Source organism: Gymnodraco acuticeps, unplaced genomic scaffold (genome assembly GCF_902827175.1).
Source record: "Gymnodraco acuticeps unplaced genomic scaffold, fGymAcu1.1, whole genome shotgun sequence".
Classification (NCBI taxonomy): Eukaryota; Metazoa; Chordata; class Actinopteri; order Perciformes; family Bathydraconidae; genus Gymnodraco; species Gymnodraco acuticeps.
In genome coordinates this window covers 1,232,834-1,245,875 of record NW_022990990.1, presented here as the reverse complement: position 1 = coordinate 1,245,875, position 13,042 = coordinate 1,232,834, and the positions used below count along the sequence as shown (strand labels likewise).

Genomic DNA, 13,042 nt, shown 5'->3' with positions numbered 1-13,042 from the left:
TGATCATTCAAAGTGAATGACAAGAACATAAAGCTAATCATCACATGTATATAGAGCCACTCATTAGCACCATCAGTACCCTGACTTCCTGATGTACAGCACATTATTAGCATTTAAGTCAAAGGCCGAGCAGTTTCCAGAGCTACTTGTCACCCTCATATAAGCACTGAGATGTTAATGTCTCCCCACCGGAGCAAACAGAAGCCACTGTAAAAAACAACCGTCACCTCTGACCCCTCTTCCCCTCAGGTTGCCCCTCGTTCCCACTATTGATCCTCCAGATTCCTCCGATGTCGAGGGTGAGTGTGAGAATCCTCTTCAAGATAAAGGCATTTGAGGAGTCATTACCTGTGTCTCAGCCTGAGTGTGTGTGAAAACTCTCCATGAGAGGGCCGCACACTCATTAAAGTCATTTGTGAGCGGTTCAAAGGTTTCAACTATTTCTTCTGGTCTCCGTCCGTGCAGAGAGGCAGGTGCAGGGTTAACTGGATAAATGCAGGAATTCAGCTTTGACATATAAGGAGGCTCCAAACACGTCAGGTAAGCAAATCTCATAAATCAAGCTGGACAATGCATTATTTGAAACTTCTATTTTTTTCACATTTTTGCTGTTTTCCAATATAATCTAATTCATTTTCTGTTGGACATTGCATTTGCTTCCCACCCAACCCACTGCTGTATATTTCAAAATAATACATTTTACTACATGGACTTAAGTTGTGAAAGGCAGATATTTGATAAAGGGGACAACATACAGACTGTTATTTGGGCTATGCCTCGGGAAAAAAAGTATATTTTTGAAGTAATTCCCGATATAGACACATGTTTGACATTCCTTGTTTTCGTATTCAACACAAAACAAGAGCTTGCATTTTTGAACAAACTAATAAAAGTCCAAAAACAGAAATCTGAATGGACATTTTTGGGATTTCTGAGAAGTAATACTGCAAACATAGTACTGTCAACACTGTAACCCTTTTCTACAGCTATAACTCATACTTTTCTTCTATGTATGATTTTAAAACGGTTTGATTTGAAACAGAACTGCAATATTAAAGAAATATCATCAAAATGATTTAAAAAGGTACACTTTAAAAGTGCAGTTTACTCTTTTCTACAATTATTTATAATCTGATCTCATTTTATCTTTTTTCATTGTGTTCCTTTAACAGACACAATGAAGGTCCTCTCGCTGATGCTTATATTCCTCACAGTTTCTGGATATTCATATGTGTTGCAACCCAGTAAGTATACAATTTGACCTATTAAACATTTTAAGCTTTCAACTAAGTGCTTAAGTATCTGTAGTGACTTTAAAATGAAGATATAATCTGTTGCTAATTATCACACTCCTACCAAACAACAGGTCATTAACACATCCATGCTAATTATTTCACAAGCCTTTAAAAGGGGAACACTGACTGTTGTATTTGCTTCTTGATTTGGTCTTTTGAAATGAATAAGGGTGTCTTTTGCATAACATTTTATTGGAGTGAACTATCGTAATGGTTGCTCTCTGCATTGTAGGATTGACAGTGGCCCAGGTAGCTGAGCTGGACAGAGACCAGTCTGATATGACGAGTGAGCAGCTGGGAGATGTTTCAATATCAGTGGAAGAAGAAGAGAAGGCTGCAGAATTGACCGAGGAAGGGAAAACTGGGGGGAAAAAGATGGGTGGGGGCTTGACTCCAGAGACAAATTCAGAAAGGAGGATGGCTGCTGATGATGAAACATCTCAGAAAAGTGATCAAATGGATCAACTGAAGCAAGAAAAAGTTGAAGAGGAAAGTGAGAGCAGGCTGGTGGCAGGGATCGGTCTTCACAAGGAGGCTAGAAGGGAAATGATAACTGTAAATCAACAAAATGTGGAAGAGAAAGGAGGAAATGGAGGAATAGAAGATCACATAGTAGTTAGCGACCTCACACCTCCTTTTAGCACTTCCTCTACTCAAGTACAGGAAGAATTCATTATTCCTGCCACAATTCAAATTCTCACTCGGTCTCAAAATCCTCCTGGTGTTCCTCCCCCTGATAATCATCATAATGTCCCTCAATCACAAGTATCCTCTGATCCTCCCACCGCTTACGCTAAAGTTAGCCCTCAGTTCTTTCCTCCTCCTGTCACTCTTCCCAGTCCAACAGAAATCAGTCACATGTCAGCCTCAACAGTCCTTCCTGGTTCTGTCCTACTGCTTGAAGATCTTCTTACTGAGGTTTGGAAGACTTCTGGACATCATCTCAAGCAGAAGGAATTGGAAGTTAAGTCTAGTCCGCATTTGGAGGATTCAGAGCTTAAAAATATATTGTTTAAACCTGCACGGAAGGAGATACAAATCACTGTTGTTCAACCAAATCATAATACTGGATCGGTGCAAGCAGCAACGCCAAAACCAAAAGAGTCAACGTTTATTACCAAAGAAGTAAATCCCACACCAAGATCAAATGAAAATAATGCCGTGGTCAAGCTTAATCCAAACATGACCCAGCTCTCAAATAATACCACCAAACCTAGAGTGAAGCAAAATAGAGCATCTCCTCCTCAAACACCACTAACCAAAGTTTCAGCTAAACCGCGGCAGACAACTGCCAAAACACCTTCAGCGAAAAACAGAAGTAAAAGTAAGACAATTAAGAATTCCAAGGAAAATAAAAGGAAAAAGGGCAATAAAACCCAAAAGCCACCACCGAAGAAGAAGGTCGTAAAACCAACAACCTTTCCTTACTTCAAGGATAACTACTGTCCTCCTGAGTGTGCCTGCTATGGAAGGTAAGCTTAATAATGCTTTATAAGACTTAATAGATCCACTGTTATTATGCTTTCCAATGTGAGAAATGTTCTTCTGCTTCGAGTGTTGGTCAGACAAAATGAGCAACCTTAAGATATCATCTTAAAAGTTATGAATTTGAGCATAAATATTGACGCAAACAACTATTGTACTGGAGGTTTTCTCGTGTGTGATTGGTCACATTGGTTTCATGAAATCATCATTCCTTATAATTTATTATGTATTGTTTTCTAGGGTGGTCCAGTGCTCAGACAAAGGTGTGGACAAGGTTCCTTACGGTATTCCCTATAACTCCCGCTACATCCTCCTCATGAATAACCACATCGACGTCATCCAGCTGGACCTGCTCAATGAGTACGTCTCTATGGAGTTCCTAGTGTTGAGCAACAATCGTCTCAAGGATGAAACCATAGAGGGGGCCTTCGAGGGGATTCCGGCTTTGAAGCGCCTCTACCTGAATAAAAACCTCCTAATCAGTGTTCCGGCTGATCTTCCCATGTCTCTCGAGGAACTTCGATTGGACAACAATCATCTGAGTGTGATGTCTGAGGCAGCCTGGGCTCGGTGCCCCGGTCTCTTGATTTTGAGTCTGAGTAACAACAGCCTGGGGAATGGATCTGAATTTCTTCCTAACGCAGTGCTCTCTCCTTTGAGCAGCCTGCGCACTCTGAACCTGGATCACAACCAGTTGACTTCAGTTCCTCTGGGCTTACCCCTGTCCATCAAGCAGCTCTACCTCAAAGGGAACCTCATTGAGCAATTCCGTGGAGGAGCCTTCAATGGGAGATCAGAGCTGATGGTGTTAGATCTGAGTTCAAACAGATTGACAAACAAGGGTCTTCTCCAGGATTCTCTTCTCAATACAACACACTTGGAAAGCCTCAATTTGGAGGGGAACAGACTCAAACAAGTACCACAACACCTTCCCAGCTCACTTAAAACTCTAAACCTGGAGGGAAACCTTATATCTTCCATAAAGAAAATGGTTTTCGGAACCTTGAAAAACCTGGAACACCTGGGTTTAGCAAGGAATACAATCTTCAAAGTGGCACCAGGGGCCTTCAAGACATTGCCAGTCCTTCATCAGTTGGACTTGTGTCACAACACTTTGCGCCAGGTGCCCAGACAGCTCCCTAAAGCTCTGCACTCACTCGCCCTCACCCACAACAAGATTCAAACAGTGCCTCGGGATGCTTTCTGCTGGGGTAATCAAAGTTATAGTCTCAGCGGGCTTGTACGAGTGCAGTTGGAACACAATTTAATCGATATGGGGAAGTTGGATGCGCAGGCTTTTAGGTGCCTACGGGGATTCCAGGTGGTGCACTTCTACTGAACCTCCAAAAGAAAAAAGCAATCATGCTGCTTTGTTGACCTTATCCAAAACCTGTGGTGAGTGATGTTGCTATGCCAGAAACCAATGGTATAACTGAACATTTGAGTCAGAAATATATATATTATGTGTGAAATGTAATGTATTATATGCACCCAATCCAAGCCTCGCTCTTTGGCTGATTTTATGACGTTAATTCTCTTTTCCGAACTACAGTCAGAGAACACTGGATTACACTTGCAATAGGAATAGTTTAACAAACCTAAGTGACCAAACTTGTGATATCAAACTTCAAACTTTCTTATCAGCATCTCCAAAGCAGAATTATTTTGAAGATTTGTATTGCAACTTTTAGTTTCCATCCATTTAAGCAACATTTATAGAAGGTTGCCTAAGATACGCAATCTGAGACACATTTATCATTTTTATTTATTTTCCATTTACTGGGAAAACATTGTAGTAGTCAGCTGTCATTCGACAGAAAGCCGATATGGATAATGTGAAAAGGGGGATGCAACAGGAATTCTCAAGATGTTGGTGCTCGCACTTTGTCAAAAGAATATGTGTTGATATTTATTTAAATGATTTGCAAGGTGACTTTCATTCCACAATGAAATAAGTAAATCCCTGTAAATGATTCTGGAAATTGCTTTCTTTTTATACAAGTCACATGAAGTTTGTGTACATATCATGTGTTTGTGTGTTCACATGTACATGGTGTAAATGTTTAGTGTAGGAAATCAGTAACTCATAATGTATCCAGATATGTACAAATAGGCTTTTTTTTCTCAAAGTGTGAAACCTTTGTATGAACAATACATTTGTCATTGTAATTGTTCAAGCTCATATAAGTGGACATGTGAAAGTTGAGGCTGTTTGGGGTTTTAAAAAAAAGTATTCACTGTCTTTTTCTAAGTTCATATTATTTCCCTGTGAGCGCATGGATTGCAAATCACACCACATATGTGACTTTGAGTTCATGGTGAAAATATGATCAACATGATGTGGATAAAATAAAGTATGCATGTAGAACAACTTCTGCTGGATGTAATATTGCAATAGCTTGTCAACAGAAAACATGTCATTTAAATAAGTGGGATGATGAATGGGCTCTTTGTCTAAGCCTTTTGCAGGATAAGAAAAAAGGGAATCTAAAAGATGGTGGCTAGTGAGCTGCAGTAAAGGTTTTGTCTTCCATGAATCAAAGTTCCCCCGATGCTTTCTCACCAAACCAGAGGAGCTTTTAGGAACTGAGATATAAAGAGGACAGGACAGGTGATTCAAATCATTGAGCAATCAGTTTGAACATAGAAGTAGAGTCCATACAGTAGATCATTCCATCTGCCACATTTTTGGAAATGTATTAAACACAAAATAGAAAACAACAGAAGAAGAATGACTACGAAGAAAAAAAAAAAAACCTCTAGGTGACAAAGAAAAATGTGCACAAAAGAAAACAGAACATAATCATAGTTACACATAAAATATCTGAGGTGGAGTAAAGCTTTGTAACATAGTCAAGCATTCCTGTAAAAACACATAAATAAATAAATTTCAAAACTTTAAAGCCAAGTGACAAAAATACAAGAACATTTGTTGTACTCATGGTAAACGTTTATAGTATCTGAATTTAAAACCACAAAGGACTTCATGCCCTCTCTATACACTCTATTTCTACTATCGTGACTAAGATTGTTGGTTTTTAAAATAGTTTTTTAAGGGGAAAAGTCGACAAGGTGTCAACTTTTTATATTGCTATTTTTTTAACATTCAAAGGAACAAAAACTAATTTATTTTTGGCTGAAATTGCCAAACACATCCTACAGGATTATTAACTGTATGTTAAAGTGTGCTGTTTCAGCTATCCTCAAGTTGGGTTTTGAGTTTGAGTTGGGTTGTCCTTTGTTTGTTTAACCCCTGGCTGGTGAAAAAAAGACGGAAATATAGCTGGCAGGAGTGACAGTTTAAAGCTCCACAGTTAGTTTTCCAAAGCTAATAAATAGCTTTACCGTACCGGGCCAAATGTTCCACTGTAGGCATTTTCTTCATTTTCCATAAACAAATTCCATATCAGTCTAGGTTGTTATTTTTCTCCCGTATTTGGGCAGCTATGATCCCCTTGGGGATTCTCATGAGGACAAACATATCATTAACTTTGTCAGGATCTCGGGAATGTCATTTGAACAACAGTGTTGAACAAACAAATCAAGCAAATGGTGACGAGATGATACCCATTACACAAAAATGCACCCTATCTTTGTTGCAATACTTTTTTATAAATCCAATCTGTGATATAAAATCATGTCATCTATAATACAGAAGTATAAAGAGTGGGTAATATGAAGTTATGTAGTTGCCTGTTCCATGAATAAACAAGAAAAAGTAGCTATGAGATGATTTTATTGCCAAAACTGACGTGTTTTTTTGCTAGTGCAGCATGTACCTGTGGTCACTCTTTCTGTCTCACAAAGTTCCCATGCAGTAAGGTTTTGTAAAAGTGCTGATATAAAAGACTTAGTTATTACATATGAATGTGTTGGTAACAAAATGTCCACTAGATGGCAAGAATGTATAAGGAAATAGTTTTGATGTGTGCCACCATACAGAAAATATGAGGAGCTTGAATGTGGCTCTTTTCCCAGTCTACAAATGAGAGATTGTAGAAATTAAAACACATATTCGTCAGGAAGTTTATCTTGGTGGGGGGGAGGTATATTTAAACGCTTACACCAGACTGGAAACTCAGCTATGCTGGCACAACACATTTAAACACTCATCAACACACAGGCATGCACGAGTCATTTTTTGAACCTTTTGGGGACTTATTTTGCAATAACGTGAAATGATTTGACTTAACCAAAATCCTGAAGAAAATTACATAATAGAAAAGAAGAAGTGAATAAGGGTTTTTCCCCGATTTGAGAAAAGCAGATGAAGGCAAAAGTGGAGAAAAATGCATAAGCCCACGTGGAGTTGTTTAGCGCTTTTTCTCTCTTTTTCCTTCTCTTGCTCGCTTTAATAAGTTCACTCAGCAACGTGGCACTGCACCCATAGGGCCTGGGAAAGAGGAGCAGGAGGAGGGGGACGAGAGGGAGGGCTGGGAGAAGGGAGGAAGAGGAGAAGGGGGAGTGAAGAAGAAGAAGAAGAAGAAGAGTGAAGGGGAGGAGGGAGGGCTTGAAGGATGGATCCAGGCTCCACTGGCTCAGCGCGTGTCCAGAAGGGGAGAGCTTTGGCGGGGCAGGGAGCTCCCCAGCACCTCCCTACGGTCCAGCAGGACCAGGACCCTGTATCACTGCACCACATGTCTACCTGGATCCACTGGAATCCTCCTCCCCTCTTTGTGTCTCCTTTTACTCCCTCTTCCTCGCTCTCCGTCTGTTTTTTCTCTCGTATATTTTCTGCTTTTCACTCAATCACATTAGACTGTGTGCATGCACTACCTGCGTGCACACAGTCGTCTGGTGTGTGTGCGTGGGAGTCTCTTACGTAACGATCATGTGAACTGCTCCCTTGACAGAGACTGAAACCATGTGCTCATTTAAGTAGTTTGGCAGATGGTGAAATTATTTGTGTTACTCCGAATCCTGTGCTGGATACAGTCTGATATTAAGCTTATCCCGACAGGAGGTGTGAGGGATTGGTAGTAGTAAGGGTGCATGCTTATTACCACCATCTCTTAGGTTGTTTTTGTGCCAGTGTATAACCCATCTGCCAGAGTTACCTGTGTTCCCAAGCTTTTATTCTCTCTGGTTGTCTAATTTCTGACCAAAAGAAACACAAAATTCAAGCCTTGTTGAGTTTCTTTTGTTTTAATGCTGACCACATTCTTACAGGAATCAGAGCAAGAGAGTGGGAACACACAAAAGGAACAGAGGGGAACAGGATATTAAACCACACCCTACATGAGAGCCAGCGGGACGAACAGAGAAGCAGACAGAGTTGTGATACTATTCAGCTGACATTCCTCTCCTGATATTTATGATTCTTAGAGGCCTACTTGCCATGAAGGAGCTGGCAATATAGTTCATATTTCTTCATTAAATGTGTAGGCCCAAATCGACGTCTTGTTAACACGAATACTGTAATTCTAGGAGGTAACTGAGAGACATTTGAACTTGTTTGCTGCAGCTAGAATTTTATAGATAACACATAAATGGGAAGTTGATTTGTTGGTACGGTGGCTTTGTGGCAGTTCTTTCACACACATTAATTGAATACAGTTGTAATAAAGGAATAGAAATACTGATTCAGTTCTACTGTGTATAGATGATTTCCCATGTGTGTCTCTCTTTTTCTCTTTCGCACACACATTTCTCTTGCTGTACTGTACTGTGAAAACCTCCCAGTGACTTATTTCAGCCCAACCCAAGATTTACACCTGGCTATCTCAGCCAATCTAGCCTTAAACTTCAAATCAAAACAAGCCTTAACTGTAACCTCGAGCCTGAACTCCAAATCTAGGATTGACACCAATGACCTCATTCTTCACTCAAACTTAATGTCAAAAGGATATAAAAGTCCCTGTGAAGGGTTAAAATGGCTGACTGTCTCCTTCTCACAGCAGAGTGCTATTGCATGTGTGAGAGGGAGGTGGCGCCTGAGTTAGCCGAGAGAAAGGGGTGAAACGGAGAAGGGAAAAAGAAGGAACAGAGGGAGGGGAGAATGAGAGGGAGGAGGGGATAGAGAGAGAAACCATGGGAGCCAGAGGGACCTCAAGACACACATACACCAGCCCATCATCTGCTCCTGGTCTGGACCTGCACTGACTAAACACACACACACGCACACACACATGCAAATACGCACAGGAGCATAGCTTTTACAGTTTTTGCACAAGGTCACACAAGCACATGGGTGGAAATCTATTTCATTCAATTGTACTGTTTTAAATATACAAATATACAAAATATACATTTAAAAAAAGATATCCAGTGAAGTGTCCACTGCCATTGCTCGCATGCATGCACACGTTGTACACGTGCACTCTGTTTTCAGGGGATCCACAAGAGGGCCTGCAGTATTGTGTTCCTCCTCTGTAAGGCAGCACAGCTTGGTCAGGGAGCCCGAGCAAAAATAAGTCTCAAAAGCTTCTCGTTTGAATCCCCTATATACTTCAATCAGCCATATAGAGAAGGAAAATCATTAAGATACTAACTGCTGTTGAGATGGGTTCTGTATTTATCAGCTGGCTATTTAGAGAAAGCAAAGCATTAGTGGGAGACTGTTTTGTGTGGGTTGAATAATCATTCATTTTAATGTGAGATATTGTAAATTGAAGGAGACTGGCTTCAACAATTATTTCAAGTATCAACGAATCTTGCAGGCTTGTATTCAAAATGTTATGCATGTATTTGGAAGTAATTCAATGTATTGTCTTAGATTGACATAACATTAAGTTGGCAACTCTCAAATTGATGGCTGTTTACCATTAAGTCAATATCTGTTTAGCTTAGATGTTCCTGTTGCTGGTTTCTTTGTGATTGTTTGCACAGGGACTCCTGCAAAATAGAAATTACTGAATGTGCATGGAGCCATGCTTAGTCTGAGTTATTTTATTAGGATAAGGACGATGTTGGTGCTTTCTTGTAACATTTTGCATTTATTATTCCAGACTGTACTGCTGCACATTTATATTTTAACTTTCCATTACATCTTGTCTTTTTTTGCCAACATTTTGATTGCAATGACCTGTAAGAGCCATTGTACAACTTCCAAGTTCTGTTTTTCAGAAATCCTGAAAAAATCAGCTAAAGACTCTCCCCTTGGATCAACATCAGTCCACATCAGGTTGGTTTTGAGGTCAGAGAATTTGTATTCACTACTGTTAAAGTATTGTTAAAAGGATTTAATTCGTTTTAGGAGAATGAGATATATTTACACATTCATTTGGAAAACAAAAACATATGATAGTGTGGTCGACTCCTTACATTAATGAAGTTTAGGCAACTTGGGTGTTCCACAGGAACCTGTGTTGGTCCCTATGCTGTTCAACATGTACACTATACAAGATGCAATATTTGTCAAATACATCTTAACTCAGATGATACTGTTCTTTGTTGTCTTGTAATAATTAGCATAAAACCACTTGATTTGTTTAAATATTCAGAGGGCCACTGATTTGATAACATTATATTTTGTTACTGAATATGAAACACTTGATTAGGAAGTATCAATAATCCACCTAATATGTCCATCCAGTCTGAACATCTTCTGCTTGGATTTGCTTTATTCTCTCAGGCAAAGGTTAATCTTGACTTCCTAAAAATTCCTGTCTTTACACTGGCAGGCCAATTGAAACGAATAACCCCGTAAGCTCTTCAGGTGTCCGACACACAAGGAAAAAAAGTAAACCACAGACGGGCTTTATTGGCATTCCACTTGGTGCTCGTAATGAATTTTATAAGGTTCATCAATGGACCAACTTTTAGTAACTCCTATTAAGGAAGAGTGTTTAGGTTTCAGAATCTCATAAAATCTCCTTATCTGGGTCATCTGAATGAGCCAATGTGTGTCACAATCAGTTGTCACTAACAGTCAGCAATTCAAGTGGTCTCTGTCATCTCACTTTATTGTCCTCCATCATCTGTCTGCCCCAGGCACAGGACATGCTAAAAACCATGTCACCGCAGGAAGCATATCCCCTGTTTTTTCAGTTTCCTGAGTTGGCTATTACCATGGTTACACCCTTAATGAAAGTCTAGACAGGTTAGTATGAGGCAAACCAGGTCACAAAAAGTAAAAGAGACTTAAATAGTGGAATAAAGAGGCCGAAATTGAAGAACAATGAGCAATGCCAAAACATAGTTAAGAAGGACTTTTAATGGTGCTTGTGTTCTGAGGATAAGAACTTGAACAAAGGGGGTGTCAATGCTAAGCATGCAGACATTAACTAAGCATTCACTCACTGCTTGACTCGTATTTTTACTGATGTCTGTTTTGAATCTCAATGAGCAGAAAGTAAGACATAAAAAGCCACTAGAGTCATTAAAGGTTATATAGGGAAATAGAATCAAAGCCAGCTTGCTAACTTTATTCTGGACCTCGGTATCTGCAGTACAATATTATATGACCCAAAAAGAGTAAAAGGGCTTTTACAGTAGTCAACAGATATCCGAACATCTGACATGAGAGTTGATTCCACTTCCTGTTCTGCCTCTAATTTCACTGCCATAAAGTGAATTAGTAGCACAGGGAACAAGATGGCAAATTAGAGGTGATCACAGCGGTCATATTACACAGTTGTTTTGTGAGCAGTAGGGGAGGAATGTGACGCAGAGTGAGGAAGGTTCGTGAACGAGAGGGACTGGAGGCTTTGATCAGATGGAGGTAAGTTTAGACAGAAGATACGATACAAGGGGGTTGGTGTTGTGTATGAACATATACTGTTGAATTACCTGGGAAATTGTACAACAATATTCATGGCTTTAGTGAGACTAACACATTTGCTATTGTGTAAACAAATACATAACTGCTATATCACCTGAATGTTAATATGACAGACATAAGAGTAACGGGAGGATTTAATGCATCATAAGGCAATCTGTATAATTACATTAAACTAAAAGGTTAGAGCTTTACCCAATGCTACTCACTGCTAATGCTATCAAAGCTAAGATCCTACAGCCATGCTAGCAGCTCTGCAGAGCTTTGAGCTAAATGCTAACGTCAGTGTGCTAATATGCTCAATATAACTCCAGCATGCAAATGTTTAGCAAGTTTATCATTCCAACACTTGACTTAATGATAAGTCCAACCAATTATGAAACTAGTTTGTAGCTAATTCAATGGGAATTAATTGAAATACACATTTAGTTAAAACCCCCCCCAAAAAATGAAGCTAGGGGAACAGTCTACTGAAATCAATAATGTTGTTGCAAAAATCCAGTACAGTTTGAGCTGTTTAAGTAGTGACTCTGCGGACAAACAAACATGTCCGCAGAGTTACTTTGCTAGTCTACATTTCATTGCTTATAGGCCTAATTATAATTGTAACAAGATTATATTTCTTACATGTCATAACATTTTTAGTCACATTTGGCAGTTTCTGTTCAATTCTATTAAAATCTAGGTAACACTTTTGTTATAAAACATTTGGCGCCATCAACATATAATTCCTTTTAGTTTCCTGTTTGTAACTCCCTCTATCTTTCATATTTGACTTTGTAACCCCGATTTCACACATTCAACAAGTTCATGATAACTTTGATCCCCTTTCCAACAGCTCTTGCTGTGTCAGCAGGGAGTGAAGCTTCTCTTGGCAATAACATAATGCACTTAACTCTTCATCAGGGGGATGGTTTCCAGGAAGCAGATAGAAGACAAAAAAATGTGTCAAATGTTGTGACTTGTAACTTTTATTCTGTGGGCATAAGGCCAGAGCAGTGAGTGAGTCCCGAACTGCAACAAAGTCATAACATCACACACTTTCTGTAGTAGAAAGTCATATTTTATTACAATCTTGTTTCCACTAAAAAGAAAACAATCTGTTAGTTATGACAATGCAAATCAATGTGGCAGGTCCTGTCTTATCCTTCAAACAATATTGTTTATATATTTCACAATATCACGTTTAAAGAAATGTCAGTAAACAAATAAAGCCATTGAAAACAAAGGACTTGCTGCATCTCATTGTTTAACAACTGAAAACATTTCAAATTTGTTTTTTTGACACTGTCTGTTTGTTTGTTACTCACAGTCATTATGTTTTACGGCACTGAGGAACACACCAATTACAGTGAAAGTGAGATGATTTATGATTGTTTGCGAACACAGCAAAGTACAACAGCCAACACACCATAAAAGCTAGCGAGCCTCGAGTAATGTGCATTACGGACAGGCCAACTGCTTATGCCACGTTATGTGAAACAGTGACTTTCAACACTTAAACAGCAGTTGTACATAAATTCACAGATACTGAACATTATTT

At 39.3% G+C, this 13,042-nt stretch overlaps 1 protein-coding gene and 1 long non-coding RNA gene across 2 annotated transcripts; both read left to right on the top strand.

Annotated features, from left to right (window-relative positions):
* The first annotated feature begins 362 nt into the window (after positions 1–362).
* LOC117559135 lies at positions 363–5,545 on the top strand. Its single transcript, XM_034235804.1, has 4 exons — positions 363–540; positions 1,173–1,244; positions 1,528–2,767; positions 3,021–5,545. The coding sequence occupies exons 2-4, from the start codon at positions 1,178–1,180 to the stop codon at positions 4,117–4,119; spliced, it is 2,406 nt and encodes an 801-aa protein (XP_034091695.1). The 5' UTR covers positions 363–540; positions 1,173–1,177; the 3' UTR covers positions 4,120–5,545.
* Positions 5,546–11,309: 5,764 nt separating this feature from the next.
* LOC117559198 lies at positions 11,310–12,713 on the top strand. Its single transcript, XR_004570938.1, has 2 exons — positions 11,310–11,442; positions 12,406–12,713. It is a non-coding gene; the product is annotated as an uncharacterized LOC117559198 (long non-coding RNA).
* Positions 12,714–13,042: the final 329 nt, after the last annotated feature.

Bases quoted from the DNA above. Each gene is read 5' to 3' on its own strand.
- LOC117559135 (XM_034235804.1), top strand. From the start codon at position 1,178: ATGAAGGTCCTCTCGCTGATGCTTATATTCCTCACAGTTTCTGGATAT. The intron at 1,245-1,527 runs GTAAGTATACAA...TCTGCATTGTAG, and splicing joins TTCATATGTGTTGCAACCCA to GATTGACAGTGGCCCAGGTA. The intron at 2,768-3,020 runs GTAAGCTTAATA...ATTGTTTTCTAG, and splicing joins GAGTGTGCCTGCTATGGAAG to GGTGGTCCAGTGCTCAGACA.